At 46.5% G+C, this 19129-nt stretch overlaps 1 protein-coding gene across 1 annotated transcript in view; it reads left to right on the top strand.

The window, feature by feature from the left end:
* Positions 1–19129, top strand: part of LOC131209304 (calcium-activated potassium channel slowpoke) — a 50362-nt gene that overhangs the window by 7588 nt on the left and 23645 nt on the right. Inside the window, exons 6-8 of the mRNA XM_058202341.1 lie at positions 9553–9644; positions 16626–16736; positions 17341–17446. Of these exons, the coding sequence (XP_058058324.1) occupies positions 9553–9644; positions 16626–16736; positions 17341–17446 (309 nt within the window). The remainder of the gene's footprint in view (positions 1–9552; positions 9645–16625; positions 16737–17340; positions 17447–19129) is intronic.

The following is a 19129-nucleotide window of genomic DNA, read 5'->3' as shown; positions in this document are numbered from 1 at the left end:
TTCCGGTGCAAATGCGCTGGTGCAGAGACCGGACACACATACACCCCCCACCCCCCCCGTACGTACGACGCCCTGTCTGAGGATCCCAGCGCGAGATCCCCGGTTGCAGTTACTCAATCCGTATTTGTTTGCATGAGTGCGTTTGTGCTGGCTGCCGCATAATATGTATAGTATTGTTTGATTAGTTTCGTATTCGATTTTCCTTTTTGATTTCAACTGCTTCTCAATCTAATCAGTAAGACATTGGCGGGGAGACAAAAGGGGTTCCGTTCCGGGTTGGCGCCAATCCGGTCCGTGGATTGTGCGATCCCCCAACCCACCCCGATGGAGGCAAAGAGGTGTTGCTTTAATACGCACCCGGTGTCTTGAAGGCGGGAAATTTGCTGTTGAGTAGCGAAATAGAACAAACCCGGCCTGCCTTTGGATGGTCCGAGCTAGCAGCTGGTCAGGGTCGCTGACTGACTTACTCATATCCGCTTCCATATTCGCTACGCCCCCCTCTGCCCTGTGCTGGGCCGCACAATCTACATCCGCGACCCTCCAAAGCGCCTACGCCGCCGCCACGAATCGCTATAGAGCTCTAATTCTGATTAACGCAAAGCAACACACATTACAAGCAAACAAATGTTCCGTTTTTTCCACTGTACCGCACCACCACAAAAAACTTCACTGAACTCAATTGACTTTTTTAGGCAATGTTTGCCAGCAGTATTCCAGAAATTATTGAACTTGTTGGTAGCGGGTCGAAATACGGCGGCGAACTGAAGCGTGAGCAAGGAAAAAGGTAGTTGCAGTCAAAAAGCCTATAACAGCAAAAAAAAAAGAAACACACACAATTACTTTCTAATTACTTTCGTTGTGGAATAGCTTTTTAATTGTTATATATCCGTCTTCGTTTTTCGGTCCTCCTTTAAGTGCCTCCCACATCATAACTCCATTCTCTTAACTCCTGTTTCGTTCAGTTTCGTCCGCTCATTTCGATAAGCCCCTGGCCTGATTTCCGCCCTATCTCTCTCTCTCTCTCTCTCTCTCACTCTCTTACTGTTCTCTTTCTACCCGCCCTCTGTACACACCGTGAGCCGTCCCGCTGAGTTTCGGATCGCCTTTTTGAGTTACGCCTTTCGTTGTGCGCGCCTCATTCGTTTGTAATATACTCGTCTCCCGCCTAAAACTCTTGTCTGCCGAACTAATGTACAAAAAACCGGTGATACTAGTACCGTAATCCCCGGGACAGCGTGTAACATTACTAACATCACCTGGTTTCTGTTTCTGTTTTCTGTTAGTACTACAATTTTCACCACTAGTTTGGTCACTGCGCGCTACTCCTGCTAATTGCATTCTCCTGCAAGCTCTCTATTACGGGGTTCTTTTGGGTTTGGCTGGCGGAAAACGTAGGGATGGCCTGATGGCCTTACGCGAGTGTTGCGTTTGCCGTGCGAGAAAGTACCTACTTGCTACTTGATACCCTAACTGTTCAGTGCCCACGAGGCCAGAGGCGTGGGGTTTGATGTGATAAATGTGACACGCAGGGTCCATCAAAAGTTCCCAGCAATAATGAGCTTACTAAAGGTGATGATTGGTTGAACTAAACATATTGAATGCAGTCTAAAGACAGCGGTAGACAGGATACACATTAAATTACGTTTCCATAATATGTCCATACTTTTCTCCATATTTTCTACGTTTTCTGATGATACTACGATACTAGAGACGTTAGTTGTCAAATAATTTTAATTATTTAGTTAGCGTGAACTATTCGAGCGACACAAGGTACAACCAAGATGGATTTGGCTTGGCATTTCGATCGAATCGAAGATTATTTGTTAAATGTAAATTCACAAACAACTCACATTACATGGAGTGCGTTACGTTAATTTTTTCTACACTCACCTAAAAGAGAGCTTAAACGCTCGAATAGTTGACTGCGCATCCGATTTTTCTTTCGTTCCAGTCTTTTGCATTGCAAAACGATCATGGACATGCAAAACCAATAGCGCTGTTATAAGCCGTTAACGTTTTTACATCCTCATTTGTTTCTAGTAACAGCTTCCGTAGTGTCGATATAGATGATATACTTTCGTTCCGTTATCGGTTTCTTTCTACAACTTCGTAACACGAACTTGCTTTTTGAGTGATCGCGTAGTTGAGAACCAGAACCAGATTCATTGATGTTTTCTACCGTTATCAACTAGAGCTGACTGCGTTTTGGATTGACTTACACCATTTCTCTTGTACTGTTAACTGCATCCACGTTGCCACGTTGAAATTTGTTTGTTTTTCTTTTCGGTTTCGTTCCATTTGATATTTGCAAAGACCGTCAACTTAGTCAACTTAGTAAGAATTTTGACGTTAGCGATACTTACATTTCTTGATTGGTGCTTACGCACGGTTCAACAGAAACTGCATCGATAGACCGCGTAGGAAAGGCATTCACATTCCGTTCAGCTACTTGCGCGGGTATTGCGATGCTACTAACTAACACCATCCGTTTGCTCATGCGCTCTGCCAAACACCGCACGGCACATTCGGTCGCTAGAAAAGAGCAACAGAAACCATGAAATATTGTACACCACTGTGCTCGGTAGAGCTGAACACCCGGAATGTTTTAGATTTTGTACCGACGCTTTTGAAGTTTGAATCGTTTTTCGTTTCCTTTCACCATCTTGCGGTTGCGCAAGCCAACGTCGTCAACTCATGCGCCTTTCCTACCTTGAGTAATTGCGAAACCTTGCGTTCCACTGCGGTGTGGTGTGGGCTACGATGTAACTGCAATAGTGTTGATAACTTAGTTGTAAGACACAGAGTGACAGACGCAACCGCCGGCCAGTGAAGTCCGTCGAGGATCCGCGTGGATGATGCGTGTGGCGCGTCCGCGTCGCTGCTCCCTGCTCCACCCTGCGCTCAGCGGTGGAAGCATGAGGATGTGTTAGGCCCAACGGACTGAAATGCACACACACGCACACACACACACATACAAACACACGCACACAAAAGGGCGGGATACGGCGCGGAAGGCTGCGAAACTAGGAAGTTGCGTTCCGTGGGAAGTTGCGACCCAACTGCGTGTGTGGCGCAGGGTTGGCTTTCCCTGCTGCGATTGCGCTTGGGGAACGAGCGAGCGGGATAATCCTTCCGACGACGACGAGGACGACGACGGCATACACTCAGAGTACACCGAGTGATACACACATTGATCTACATTGTACCTATTGTGCGTGATACTATTCCTTGTACTCTCCCGTATAGGCGGTGTTCGCTAGTTGGATTCCGGAGATCACAGAGTTAGCAGCACAGCGGAATAAGTACGGCGGCAAATACACTAAGGATGTTAGAAGAAGGTACACGACCGTACCGAGTATACCTTTGTTTACTCTGTTTTTCTTTTCTTTCTTTTTCCTGTTTCCCTGGTTGGTTTCCTGGTTTTACTTGATTTGATTTGTTTCGGTTTTTGGTTTCGTGTTGAATTGATTGAAGTACTGAAATACCCATAATCATTTCAATTGTTGACAGTTTCTAGTGTTTTTTTTCTTCTTAATTTCAAGAGATATGATTACGATACGAGTATTACTATTTGAATTTCTCTGTGTTTCGTTTACCGTTTTAAGTTCGACCCCAAAGGGGGGCTGTCTCTTATATATATATTGCTCTAGAACAACAAATTTTACCACCAGCGTACATTTTGAAAGAAAAATAGACACTCACAATCACACTCCTGTTTTTTAGTTTTTGATTTTCATAGTACTTTAGTTCTAGCTAATCGTTTGGTTATCTCTTAACAGTTTGCCCTGCCAATTTGAACATGTCCCGGAAAATGTGCTGCCTGCAACGCGTACGCGGGAGGGGTTGATGGAGACCCCCGCAGAAGCACACTTTCCTTTGGCTGATTGATTGAGCTTATTCTGTGCGTGAGATGCGCAAGCAGCACATTTACCGAAAAAAAAGCAAAACTGGAGAAACTCAAATACTAATCGTGTTTCAACCACATCCCCATTCGTTTTCACTGTACGAACCGTACTTCATCCTCCAGAGGGAACTTATTTGAACTTATTTCATCATTGGTAACGCAAAGCCATAACGAGCACGCCGATCTGGCGATGCTGCGGCCAGCTTGTAGATTCCTTTGTACTGCTTGTAAAACCATAGCGATAACCGCTAGTAACGGGGCAGGAACTTTGAATTTTCTCCGGTCCGAGCCTGGCGTGAACCTGGCGAGCCTGTTGGAATCGTTCAATGTTTCGGAGGCGATTCTCGAACACGACGAACACACGAACAGCTTTTCAAACGCGACACACCCATACATAGGCGCAGACGTTCACTAACGCACTTTCGCACACCAGTTGCGTGCGTTGGTGCGCAGCTTTTTCGATGGCTTTGCTTAGTGCGTGGGACGCCCGCGGAAATGGTTCCCCGACCGCGACCCAAGTCCAAGATGAAATGATAAAAATAACTCTTTCGAACACGATCTTCAGATTCACGCATTTTATGAGTTCCCACTCCCTAACCCAACTAGAACCACCCTGACCCTTTACCGTACGTTTTTCTTTATTTTTCCCACAAGATATTCGCATTTTTCGGGCTGTTCGTTCAAACCCAAACATTAAACTTTTTCAACTGCCACTGCATGCCACACGGTTATTGGAAATCCCGACTGCTGCCCGACGTCCTGCCGTTTTAGTTTCGTTTCTCTCTCTCTCTCACTCTCTCTCTCACTCTCACTCTCACTCTCACTCTCTCTCTCTTTATCATGTGCCGTTTTGAATCGACTAATGCAACATGTCAACATCCCACTTCCGATTTTCTTTCCGATTTAGTGGCTTTGAGTTTTGGAGTTTCAGTTTCGTTTTTCCCCCACTAACATACGCGGTACCAATTACTAATGGTAACTAATTGCAGAGGACAAACGATTTGTTTCATACCCGTCATACACCTCACACCTTTCATACCCCCCAACTCACCACTCACCATCCGACCCGTCATGATCCGTTTCTTCATTTGAACCCACGATCTCCGGAGCACCTACACGAGCCCTACGAGCTCCAGTTTTAATTTGGCCTTCCTGCCCCGCCAAAAAGGATCATTGCAGCAATTCCTGCGACTCGCTAACGTTGCCTCCTTTTCACCGTTCTGTTTGTTTTCTCGCTCTCTCTCAATCTCTCCCTCTCTGTCTCTCACTCTCTCGCTCTCACTCTCTCATCTTCTCTCTCTCTCTCTCTCTTTCTGTCTCTGTCTCTTTGTCTAACACTGAAGTGCAGTACTTCTTTCGTGCTCTCAAACCGTTTCTGTTTCGAAATTGTTTCTCAATTTACTACTGATGGCCGACGAAGGAAAACGGTCCCCTACCTGAACGCGCAATCTTGCCAGCTTCCGGCACCCGGAGCAGTGGTACCCCTGGTGTACTGCCTTTCTAGTAGTATTATCGCTTCAATGGGCCAGACCCGGGCCCACCGTTTCGAAACGTTATTCCCTCCAACCGAATAAGAAAGCTTGCGCTTGATTTGATTGATTCATCATTACTCACGCACGCACACGCACACACACACACACTGCTACAGCCACGCGTACACTCACACCCACATACACCCAAAATGGTTCACAAGAGAACGAGCACACGAAAGAACAGAAAGACACGCCAACGCGTCGTTGCGTCAAGCCTTTTGAAGCAGACGCAAAACACGAACCCACGTGACCCCACCCACGTGACCACACACGTTCCTCCATTCCCAGACACACGCGCGTGTGCATCAGTAGCGCTCCTGCGAGCGATCCGGTCAAAGATGGAACAAGAGAGATATTTTTTGTTTGAGCTTGCGCGCGACATAAACCGCCCAGAGAGGGGACAAGAGCAAGACGCGCGCGCCGGGCGTGAAGTGAAGCCCCCAAACCTGTCGAATCCCTTCATCGAGCTTAGAATGCGCGAGACTCTCTGGTTTGACACGTGTTGCTAACCTGAAGGCGGGACTCGATCGATACAAATGCAATCGGCCCTTCCGTTTTTTTTTTAGCTATGTTCACTCTGATTTGTACCGTATTGATACCGTAGAATGAGAAACTTATTTAACATTAGTTGGTTTTCGTTTTTCTACATTACCTTTGCGAACTGTTCAATCTTAGATTTCTATCCTACTTATCTTACCTCGTTTTTTGTTTTGGGTTCCTACAACAGCCTACTAGATATTGATTTTGCACAGTTTTGTCTGCATTTCTACTTTTGCCATTTCCGTTTCTAACAATTTCATTCAACTAGACCTAGCAAAAGCAACAACAACCACAACAAAATAAAAGAAAAAATATTACAAACAAAAAAAACTACAACTACAATGTAATTCGAGATCGACCGTTACTCGACTGTTACTGTTACCCACCTCAGCACCCTAATCGTGTCAAATCGTTCGTTGCATCATCTGTTCAGCTCCCCCTTTACCGCTACCGATCTGGCTACTATGATTTGAAGTTTTTGGTTTTCAGCCACAAACCCCGTTTCGGTCGTTTCTGTTGTTTTTCTTTCACCAGAATCACTTTCCCAGTACCTTTTTCTAGTACTTCATGACTTTCTCCACGCCACGCCTTACCACCACCTGCCTACCCTTCACCTTCACCGGGTTTTGTTTGGTATTTTGTTTGGTCCCCACCGGCCCACAGCGCCCAATCCGGACGGTTCGTAACGGCCACTGCGAAGTTATGGATCGTTGCCGGGATCGAGCGTTGAAGAGGCGTTCAGGGTTTTTCCGTCCGTCCGAATACCCATTTTTCCTATTTTTCCGCAGCACAAGCCACGCATTTGCCCACCAAGGTTTTGTTGTGGGGTTTTGGTGTACCTTTCTTTTTGTGTTCGGAAACCCAAACCCGCTGCTGCTGTACAGAAATGGAAAAGGCCAGCTTTTGTTTTCGTTCAACTTTGTAGCCTCCCAGTTTTTTTACGTTTCCCTGTACGTTTTTGTTTTCCTTCTACCGGATCAGTTTGTTCCCCGTTTTCTTTCATTCTACTTAGTACTTACTATTTAATACATACATTACCAAAACAAAAAAAAACATTCATTTATTGTAGATAAAATTTTTGCTTGCACAGCCTGTATGCCGCAGCCACGCATATTAGAGCAAAATTTTGATTGTTGTTACAGTTCTTTCAAGAAAACGATGGTTCAATCAGTTCTATCAACGCATTGCGCGCTATACGCGGGGCCAACTCGAGACGCTGGCGACCCGCAGGTCCGAATTGTGCCGAGCTGTTGAACGATGTAATGCTAAAACAGAAGCGAGAAAAAAATGAAACAAAAACAACCAAACCTAAGCACCCAACTGAACCTGAACGATCCGTATATCCGTAACGACAAAACAGAACAAGAAAACAGTAAAGAAATGAGTGTCGGGCTAGACATGAGATAAAACCGGGATGCCACAGTCTGCGGACGAAGACCCACGAGACCCACGTGGATTTTTTTTAGTGTGTGACAGCGCGGCGCTAGCGAACCGTACGGAGAGGAATGTTTTGGATTCGTTTTCTACCCCCCGCCCCATTTGCTACCCACTCGGCTGTGGCCTCGGAAGCACAGCCAAAGCTCTCCTAAGCCGAACCCTTCCATCTCTGACTGACTGACCCAGAAAGCTTTGGCCCCAGTACATTGGCAGCGGTCAGTCCGGTCAGTGAATTGCTGACCAGCTTCGGTCTTGGACGGCGGCGGCCTTCTTGTGACCAAAAGCCGCCGTACCGACGGTCTGACGGTCTCAGGACGCCGCGGGAGTGAATCGGAACGATTGGTTGACCGGGAAAGCTATTGATAGAAGAAAACGGACAAATTATCGCACCTATCGTATCGGCCAATCTTGGATACCACAACAAAGAGCATTACAAAGTTTCGTTTTTGGTGTGACCTTTGACTTCGACAATAAGAGCTTTGTGAGCTTTAGAGGCCCCAATGTTTTCGGTTTCTCTCTGGCCGTGTCCCCATCTGTCATATACGCTGACGCTCCGATTGACATATCTCCCGTTTCCTGCCACGGTCGGCACGGTTTGGAAACGTGTGTACGGGGCGCCCAACCGGCCCGCCACCACTACCACCACCACTACCACACCACCACCGCCACCACCACCACCTGAACCACCCACCAAAGACCCCCGACGCCTGACGCGCCTTCTCACCCACCGTCCCGAACCACGCCCCAGAGTTCTGTTTTTTCCCGTTAGTTTCCGCATTAGAGGAGTGTGTGAGTGAGTTGTCCTTTTTCCGGTAGCTTGTTTGTTCCGTTTGATTCAAACTCTTCTGTTTACTACTTGATTCCTTGGTTTTGATCTTGGTTCGTTTCTCTTCTTCTTTCCAACATCGGTGGTGTTGGTAACCTGCGCTGCGAGTTTAGCACAATTTCAGGAGATTACGACTGAGAACTGAGCGGAGCCTTTAGTAGACAGCGCATCGCATCGCAACGCAGGGGGAGGGCAGAGGGTTGTACCATAACTACGACGCACACACACACCCACACACCCACACACCCGCACACACCCACACAGATGAACCAGGGATGAAATGTTTGTCCACCGTGCCCAACCGTAGCAAGTCGCACCCGATTAGTGAAGCCGACTTTCTGATCTACTAGCCGCCGCGCATACCGGCCACCGTCCGAACAGTCCGAACGATCCGAGTGCTCGCCCTCCACGTCGAGGAACGTGCAAATGATCGGCAAAACGTCAACCGGACCCGGATACCGCAGCATAATTCGTGTCGTGCCGACGCAAACGTAACGCGTAACGTTTGAGTAACGCTAAGAGAAAAGATACAAAAACAAAGGGCCCCACTAGCTATGACCCACCGTCTACGTGTGTGCCCCACTTCGGTTTGTTTGTTGTGTTTCCTGGTTTTCCCATTTTTGTCTCCCAAACTACTCTCTTTCTCTCTTTCTCTCTCTCTCTCTCTCTCTCGCTCGCTCGCTCTGTCTCTCTCTCGTTACCTTTGGGGTCTACCGTTTTGCATTCTCGGAGTGTTCGAGGCGTAAACCGGAACGCCGTGCCAATGTGCCTGTGCTGTGTGATTGTATAAGCCATCCGGCGGCTTCCGATAACGCGTTTTGTGCAATCCGCCGCTGTTCGCTTCTGAGTGGGTGATTTGCAACATAAATCAAAACAGCCAATACAACAGATCGAAATCGTTTCACCGGAGGGGGGAATCGAAGGGGAACTGAGCACACATAAAACTACATTTACAACAGGAAAAAAAAGGTCATTTCGAGCGTCGAAATCAATGCGCTCACAAACACCGCGGCGGTCGCATCGAAACCTCCCCCCTATTTTCCACCCGAACTTATACATATATATACAATTATATATAGAGATATATGAACCCGAACATTTACTGCATATAGCTGTCTAAATGGATATGTTGTCTAATTGCAAAATTTATAACTTATCTTCTTATCCTAAATCAAACCGAACAACAACGAAAACGAATCCCAAACAATTACCAACCAACACCTACACGAAAAAAAAACAAAAAATAACAAAAAAAATAAAACAAACAACCAACCCACACTTACCGAAAAACCGAAATTGCTACAAAACTAAAGGCGATATTTGCAAGTTGTATACCAGAGATTATAGACTTGATCGGAACAAGACCCAAATATGGGGGAACACTGAAGAATGAACGGGGCCGAAGGTGAGATTCTACAGAACTACAGCATTATTATCGTTACCACCACATCAACCCCAACCCCCAATCATTATCGTTTGTGCTTCATCTTGTCGCATTGACCCCATTTTGCGCATCTCACCAACATTAGATGGTTTATGGTTTTTTTTTCGGTTTTGGCATCCATTGTTTTGTTCACCGTTCATATGGCAGCTCCGTTTCCGTTTTCCGTGCTCAAGCTTTTCCGTTTTGGTTTTGGCTATGATTTCGTCATCGTCAACGTTGTCACCGTTCTTTTTTTGTTTTCCGTTCCATTTTCCGTTCCGTTTTCCGTCCGCTCTTCCGCTCCTGTCTCACGGATAGGTGCAATCGGCGGGAAATTCTCTTCGGTTCGCGGCCCCGTGACCTAAACCCATGTTTTTCGTTTTCTATTTTGGTTGATCCCAAAATTCCCACCAACAAAACACGTTACTAGCGTTACTACACCCGCCCCAGTAAACTTCTATTGCGATCCTCACCGGTCCAACTCCGGTTATTTCCGTCCCGTTTTTTTGTTTTTCTCCATAGTCCCCCAGTGCAGTCTACGGAGCGAAATTAGTGTATTGTTTCTTACCGATCGTTTGGACGCTTCCCGTTTTTTCGTTTCTCTGTATCTTTCTCTCTGTCTCTCTGTCTTTCGCTCTCTCTCTCTCTCTCTGTATCTAAGCCTTTCGTTTTTGTACATCTTCAATAATGACTATTGTCGCGTATGGTCAATGTCAGTGTGTGTGAATGTTCACTGTCCTATCAGTATTGTGTTGATTACCATGATCGATCTGTGTGTCCTCATAATGATAGACGAATGTTGAATTAAGTTTACTCTTCCGTTGAACCGATTTTTGATTTCTGCCTCCAAACTCCGACCTGCGGGTTTTGTTTTGCCAGAAGAACTTTGTACGTTCTTTTTTTAAGCCCCCCATTTTAATGAATGAAGTAGCTTCTCGAGCCCTCTGCCCTTTCGTTTTGCTGCGTTTACCAACGGGTTTTCGCAAGACTTGCTCCCTGTAACTGTCACTTCACGGTGCAATGGTCTGGCTTTTTTTCACCACGTTTTGTTTTGTTTTGTTACTAATGTTGTTTTTGTTTTCATAAAACCAAAGTACCTTCACAAGAACATTCCGTTCTCGTTCCTTCGTGTGCGGCTTCCAGTGGGTTTTGCGTAGCTCCTTCCGTGTGGGTGTACATTTGTTTTCATAACGTTTTCATTGCAATGCACCCGCCAGCTTCTTGTCCTAACGTGATGCGTTTGGCCATGTCTGTTATACTCTGTTGTATTTGTTTTGTTGTTTTTTTTCTGTCTCACTTTTGTCTCTCCCCGCGAAAAGCGAATTTCAGTTCCGATACCTTTCGTTGCCCATTTTGCCCACGCAGAACTGAGGTGCTAGTGAATCATTCGGCTTTTTCGGTTGTGCGATCTGATACGCACAATGAGTTTCGATTTTTCCGTTCCATTCGGTTCTTGTAACATTTTGGAAACCCCCCCTTTTTTCGGTTGTGCTGTTCGTGTTCTTCCGTTTTTTTCTGTGTTTTTATTTTTGTTTATTTTTCAAACGAACCCACATCGCACCCACACAAAAAACCATTCACAGTTTTGCGATGGGGATTGCGACCATTGTAGAAACTGGCAACGGAAAACTGGTGTCTTTCATAAAAGGTATACTCTGGTGTTCAACTTCCCAAATAAATCGTCGTAGATTGTTAGCATATAAAACTCGAGTCAAACCGAGGAGACAGAAGGCAGAGACATAGCCCCTCCTGGTTGGGGTGGGCCCGTGCTCAGTGGAAACTGTCGTCCCTTCCGGTGTGGCCACATGAGCGCCACATCGGCACGGCATCACGTGGGCCTGTTTCCGCTGAGCAGCATTCGGTGCCCCCGCACAGTGTGGTTCTGTCTCTGCCCAATCGATCTCCACCTCTCCTACGTACCTTGCTTAACTAACCGTCGACAAAAGATGCGCCCCAGCCGCGTTGTGGTGCGTCGGGGGCTTTGGGGGCCAAACAACACCACCACAACTCCTTCCCGGACCGGACAGTGAACTTCGCGACGTGCCCCGGGACGCGCCCGTCGAACTAATGTAGTGTCGATACCGATAAATGTGTTTTTTTTTTGGTTTGTTTTGGTTTTGGTATCCTATTCAGTTGTACGTACGTGTACCTTGCTGTGTTAGTGTTTTCCAACCGACAACCGTTGAAGTCAGATTAGTTGTACCCAGTTACCCAGTTACCCCCCCCCCATATATAGCTATCATAATATGAGCATCTTCCTCCGGGCTGGCTAGGGATGCGTGGCCCACACAGCTCACTGTGGCTCGCGGCAGCAACACTTTAATGTGGAAGTGTGGTCCTTTCGAAGGGTGTGTACATAAAACGAGTGCCCTGATTCGGCGATCGGCCTACTACCGACATTTGCCCGGAGCCCGGAGTCGCGGCGATCCAGCGGAACTTCCATCGGTCATAAATTAGTTGAACGTAGTTGATGTGGTAAAACAATACCAGTAGTAGATGGCAAACCCGACACACATACACAATAATACACCGTACATGCAAACACAGCAAAACAATCGGATAATAGCCCGTAAGCCTGTCATGCAATCGTAATTGTGCAACCTGACCATACTTCATCGACGGCGAATTACAGCATCTAATGGGATCATATTGAAGTAATTCCTCGAGCATCAGCTGACTGAACCGTCCCCATATCTAGGAGTAGGGTCTTTCGCTTTTGTGTAGTTTTGATTTTACATTTATCAAAACAGTAAACAATTTTATACCTTACTTTGCTGTTCGTACTCCACCTTCTGGGTCTTTTGCTCGACAAGAAGCTGAATTGTTTTTTGATCTTACAAATCTGGTGCAAATGTAGTTGTTGATAGTTTTGTTCTGGCCGCACCACCGACACACTCTTTTGGGCGCCGAAGGATACCACTAGGACGACGTCGCTTAGCATCGGCTTCGCAGGCTGCAAGGCAAAGGCGGCTTGGGCTTAGACTTGGTCGATGGAACGCCGGCGAGCCACCTTTTGGCGTGATTCGGTTTGATGTTGATGTTAGAAAACGCTCCTGGATTCGGTGTAATTTCGAGGCTCTCCAATGGTAAAGTAACTTACTTACACCGTGGCTACCGTGGATGGGTAATCGCTCGAGCAGAACGCCAAACATTTTTCGTTAGTTCGCGGAAGTAGTGAACCTGAGCACGGAGGATGAGATGCTCATATTGTGCGTAGTTGTTATGTTATAGGATCGTGAGCCAACATCTCAGTGTTGGAACCGGTAGCCGGCAAGCGTGCTGATGCCAATGGACGTAACGTTCTTGTACTGATTGAGAATAATTCCCCAGTACTTCCCGCTAGCAGCTTTTTGTTTTGTTCTTCTTCGTACAAAGAACTGTGCATTCCCGCACATTCAAGATCGATGATGTCACTCTGTATACGTACATACATATAGTATATACATATATTTATGTATATATCTATATATATAGACTCTGGCTAGCCCTCATCTCGTCTCGAACCTCTTTGTGAATGAAACTCCACCTTAGCAACTACTGCACGACTAAATTACTGTTGTTAGTATTCTATCATCTACATTGTCTTGGTATTGATGTATTGAAACGTCCTTTTTCTTTCTCCACCCCGAAAGCTGGAGGAAAAATACACACACATACACACATACCATACATACACACAGAGTCTGTTTAATTGTTTGGATATTGTTTCATGCTTGGTGTTCCTAGAACGAAGTACTGTTGTATTTGTTGTTACATGGTTTTCTTTCAGAATGATGTACAAAAAAGAAACACAACACAACAGAAACACCCACACACAACCGACGATAAAAACGCAAATTACGACGATGATCGTGCCAACCGACGGATCGTCGGATAGTTTTTGTACTAGTAGAATCTTTTGGGGGGAGGGGCAGGATCCACACGAGTCACACGAATCAAACCCAAAGCAAAAAAAGGAAAGTAAATAGACAAGAAAAAATAGCAACCGAATTAGTGGGGACTTCCCCGGAAGTAGCAAGGGATGCAAGCGTGAGGTGCAAACGGGGTGATTCGATAATGGTGGCCCCCAAATAAACGGCGTCATTTAATTCGCGTGGCCGTGGCTAATAGGAATAAGCAACAAACGTAGTGTGCGTCACCTCCGATCCTTTTGTCCGATTTTTTTGTTTGGTTTCCGAAACAACAGAGTAGTGTTTGGTCCTGCATTGGGTGTGTCTGCTCCGTCTCCGTCTCCGACCAACCCTCCGTCAGAGCCCGCACCCGGCCAGCAGGTCAAAACCCACACACCGGGTGTAGCAGCAGCAACAATTGGAAAACAATCCCGCCGGGCCCGGAACCGGTGGTTCTGGAACGTGGCTTCCGTGTTCTGGGTTCCAAACAAACCATATGCTCAATTGAAAGAGAAACAATAGTGTGACGGTGTACGACGAGACGAGGTCGATTAGAACTAAAAAAGGAACCTGACCTGACGCGGTTCGCGGTTTTGATCCTTTTTTCTTTGGTCGATTGTGGCACCCTATTTTGCCACCTGTTTTTTTTTTGGGACTGACCTGAAATTACCTGACCGTGTTTTACCGTTGTTTTTTGGCGTATCCGGTGTGCGGTGGCGGTGGTTGAGATTTTGCGACGAGACGAGGCAACCACACACGCACACGCACACGGACACACACCCACACAGACAGACACGATGGTTCCGTCTCAGCATTTCATCGGGCGAGCGGTGCAACAAAAAGCCGAAACGATATCAGTATTCTTGTTGAACTACACTCTAGAACCGCGCTGCTACCGCTATGGATGGATGTGCATGTAAAAGTGTTGTAAAAATATGTATATAAAAGACCCACACACACAGCCACACACTGACACACACAGCAACGAAGGCTGTAGTGAAAGTTGACCCCACTTTGCCAAGCAAGGCTGCTGCCTGTAGAGAGTTGCCAATTCTTAATGCGCAGTGTAGTGATCGGAGCACCGAGCACCAAATGTAGTGGTATTGAATGCAAGCAAACAGTAGCGTAATCATATCGTTTGGTTTTACATCGTAATGCTGCACGTTTCTTCCTCATAATTACTGTACAAATATGTATATACATACACATGGATTATGTGCTACTAACACCGGGCAGAATGCATCGTTCGGCTCTTCTCTCTGTATTGTTTCGTTCGCTGTAATGTTCGTAGAAGTTGTTTCTTTCCAAAAAAAGCCAAAAAAATGCTTCAAACTATTTCACACCAACACACACTAGTGATTGTTTTACTTTTTTGTTTCATTTATTATGAGAAGAAGTTAAAGTACACTCTAGAGAATCGCGTATTGTGTAAAAAAAAAAATACAGAAAACGCGCGTCAGTAGTTTGCGACTGCAATGTTTCGAAATTGGGAAATCGCACCGCATTTTTTCGATGACTCAACCCAAAACCGGCCGGAAAGCTTGAAATCGAAGGCGGAAAGCAACCATCCGTCTGATCGCAGCGCGAAACCGAAATGAAAAAAAAAAATGAAAAAATGTCTCTCTTCCTTCTTCCGCTAGAAAGAACCCTCTGCCAAAAACACACAGCTATCTCCCCCATTGTTTCCCGATTGTTCTCCACACTCTCCACCCACAAACAATGCCCTCTGTCTCTCTCTCTCTTTCTCTCTATCTCTCTTTCTCATCATTATCGAGTCGTGGCGCTCTGTATGTTTACTGTGTAGCTTGTAAATTAGCGAACGGTTTCGATAGGATCGAACGATCAATCTATCGAACTTTGTTTCGATTGTATTGTGCATTCGGTTTTTGTCGTGTTTTTGTACTTTTCGAACGTATCAATGTGTCGATATGTGTCGGTTACCACCACACGATGGTCGCTGGCGACTGATGGCCGCTGGCGAGCGCCACAGGAAGCGCGTTATTCCCCGCGTCCGATGTTGTGGTCCCGACGCGGTCCCGGAGCGGACCACTCGCCTTAGACACACGCTCTCTCTCTCTCTCACTGTCTCGCTCTATCTCTCTCTCTCTTTGACTCTCTCTCTCTCGTCCATGTGCATGCTGTGGTCCTTAAAGACATTTCAAAATTTAAACTATCATCCCGCCATCCACCACCGTTTCATCCGTTTCGTTCCGTTCGAACACTCGAAATCATTATCCTGCTCATCCTGCTCATCCAGGTTTATGTTGTTCGCTGTTCGCTGTACCCGATAACGTGTGTGTGTGTCGTACCGTACCGTGCTCATTGTTTTTCCCCTTTAGTTTCTGGAGAGTACATTCATCAATGTGAACTAACACTGTTAACCTGTTGTTTTTTTTCTGTTCCGTTCCGTTCCGTTCCGTTTCGTTTCCGTTCCGTTCGTTTTGTCCTCTCTTTGACATTTGTCTATAAACTCACCGTTTCTTCCTCTCTAATCCTCTAACTTATCAGTTGTATCTTTGCTTTCCCCGATCGATAGTTTTCCTTTCTTTTCTTACAAATTTGTTCAAACGATAGCGCATTACCATGTCGAAGGCAGAACCGCTCCGTTTCGCTCCGATCTCGTCCCGGTTGCCTTCCGGACGAATCTGGAAGCCGGGGAAACGGAGTATCGCGCGCGCGTGTTCTGGCTTCGCCATGCCCATGCCCGAACCGCGCGCCGGAACCGTGTGACCGTGCGGCCACGGTTCTGCGCACCCACACACCCACACACACCCACCAACACACACTCTGCTATCAGTTTCTTGAGTTGAACTATTTCTGTTTCCGTTTGAATGTTCGAACCGAAAGAATTCCAATGCCCGAAATTAACATCCTTTTTTCTCTTGCGCGTGTGTCCCCACCATCGGTCATCGCCGTGGATTCGGGCACGGTTCGAAATGCTGCCCCCGCAACCGACCGCTGGATGATGGATCGCTGCCCGCCCCCTTTTCGTGATTGTGTCCGGCGCCGTGGTTGATGGTGTTGATCGTGTGATCGTGTGTGATGGTGAACCCGAATTGCCTGATATTGATAGACATATCGTGGTGTGCGGGCACATAACATACGAATCGGTGTCGCATTTCCTGAAGGACTTTTTACACGAAGATCGCGAGGATGTCGACGTCGAGGTGGTATTTTTACATCGGTAAGTAGACACCCTCCGTGGCGTGGCGTATGCGTGTGCGCCTGCACACGAATGCATTAGCTTATCGGTTTATCGGTTGGTTTGGTTTCACTTTTCCGTTTCCCGGAGATTTCCCCCTGAAATCTCCGTCGACCGCCTGCGGGATGCTGCCGATGGCGTATCGTCCCGTGGCGGCTTTCCGTTTATTTTCTCAACCCACGAGTAGCATGTTCATCAATTATAATATTAAAACTCGAGAAGAAACCTACTACCGCAACGAAACCAATCGAAGTCTCGCAGCAACCGTGTGTGCAACCGTGTTACATCTTCATCCCGTCTCAATCGAATCATTTTCCAATCATTTTACCCATCAGTTTTCGGTTTCGTGCCACAAACAAATGTGGCGCTTTGCTTTCGGTCGCAGTTCAAAGTTGTAAGAATTTTACGGCTGACTGGCGCTGACCCTTTAGTTGCGAGTCGCGATATCGCGTTTGCTCTCTGGTTACTGTTACGTTCCTTACTGTAAGAATATTCAAACCCTTTTTTATACAAAAAAAAAACAAAACCACTATTTCAATGACTGATAACTGATCACCCATCAAACCTGTACGATGTATCAATGTAGAAAGGAGCCTGATCTGGAACTCGAAGGTCTCTTGAAGCGTCATTACACAACGGTGGAGTTTTTTCAGGGAACTATGATGAATGCAGTCGATTTGGAACGAGTAAAGGTATATAAACGCAGATTTTAACAAACCCTAAAAAATATAACTTAAACAAACAAACAAACAAACAAACCAAAAAAAGAAACCTACCACCAAACAGTACAGTACCGTACAGAACACATTGTTTTCAAAAGATTTCCAAACCAAACCCGAATCATCCCGACAGAGTCGACCACCGAAACAAACAAAACCCCACCAACAAACCAACTCCAACTCCCATCCCGTCGTTCAAGTAGAGCGGCGCCCTCACTTTCCTATCGAAGAATTTACCGAAGTGAACATTATCGACAAACCACACATCACCTTCAATGTAAACTCTCACTAATGTCCGACTACGCAACACGAACGCGAGGCTTTTTTGTCGCACCGACACTTGCACCGAACTTGCATTTGCGCCTTGGTCCAGGGAAAGGGGCGAAATTCGCTGCACTGAGCTGGAGTTGCTTCTGATGCTTCCCGGTATCAGGACTCGAGGAAGCTCCAAGAGGAGAATGTTTTGTGGTGGTATTTGCTAGGGAACCGTATTCGCATATCTCTTGTGTGCATAGCGGAGTAATGTTGAGCTAGCTAAATGTTAAATGCGCCCGTTCGGACTAGTGTGTTCTACAGTGCGAGTGATCCGCAATCCTTTTTGCAGCCGCTCATTTGCCGTTTCCGTTTCGCTCCACTTTATCGCTCTCTCTCTCTCTCTCTTTATCTATCTATTTATCTCTCATTGCGTATGATTGACACTCTCTCTCTCTCTCGAGCACGGATGGTAGTAGCACGTGCAGCAGCTGCGCGCTGGCCACGTGCTGCTACCAGCGTGCTTGCGCATGGTACGACCGTAGACACACCGTTTCGATCTTATTCGCTCTCTACTCTTAATCAATGTTGCGTTCCGTTGCGTCACCTTCCGTTGTACTTTGTTGCTCTCATTTACTCACTCACTTTCTCGCTTCCGTTCCGTATCCGTTGCTGTTGTTTTCCATATATACACGAACACCGCTGTTGTTTCACTGCTGCCGCCGCCAACGGACCACCCCTTGGCGCAGTTTCCTAGTGTTTGGTACAGTATTTGTTTTGAACCTGTTCTGTTGATCCTTTCGATCGATTGCTTCGTATGATGTGTTTCTGGTACAATCGTTTCCATTTCTCTACACTGTAAGCTACTATTTGCGCATTAACAACAAAGTAACGCTTCTCCGCACGGCCACCCGAGGACCACCGACCGACAGATCGATCGAGAGAGTGAGGTAAACCGTAACAAGTATAACCGACAGCCTCTCTATCAACCACCAGCGGCCGGAAGGAAGCGCCCGTAATTCGTTCACCGAGTGTGTTCGCTTGAAGGTCGTTTAATATTATAATTGATAAAACCTGTGCCCCTTTCGCTTATGTTGTCCCGATGGAGTGGGAGTGGATTCACCGTCGAGAGCGCCTGACTAACCTCAAATGTGTCTTTTCTTTCTATTTCTATTTTGCGCTTGCGATTCGAAACACGTTTCTTGTCACGCGTAACAAATTGCTCCCCGTAAAATAAAACAAACATGCCTCGCTTTGTGTCGCCGGCTGCACCAATGTACTATCTATTGTGCCGCCTTGTGGCCGCGGACCCATTTCCGGGTTCCCCACTCCGGGCATGTCCTTTCTTGCACCGCGCACCTCCTTTAAAATCGAACAACCCCAACGTTGAAATCGAAACCCCAA

Source organism: Anopheles bellator, chromosome 2 (genome assembly GCF_943735745.2).
Source record: "Anopheles bellator chromosome 2, idAnoBellAS_SP24_06.2, whole genome shotgun sequence".
Classification (NCBI taxonomy): domain Eukaryota; kingdom Metazoa; phylum Arthropoda; class Insecta; order Diptera; family Culicidae; genus Anopheles; species Anopheles bellator.
The sequence above is the reverse complement of the archived record's forward strand: the minus strand, read 5'-3'. Positions and strand labels throughout refer to the sequence as shown.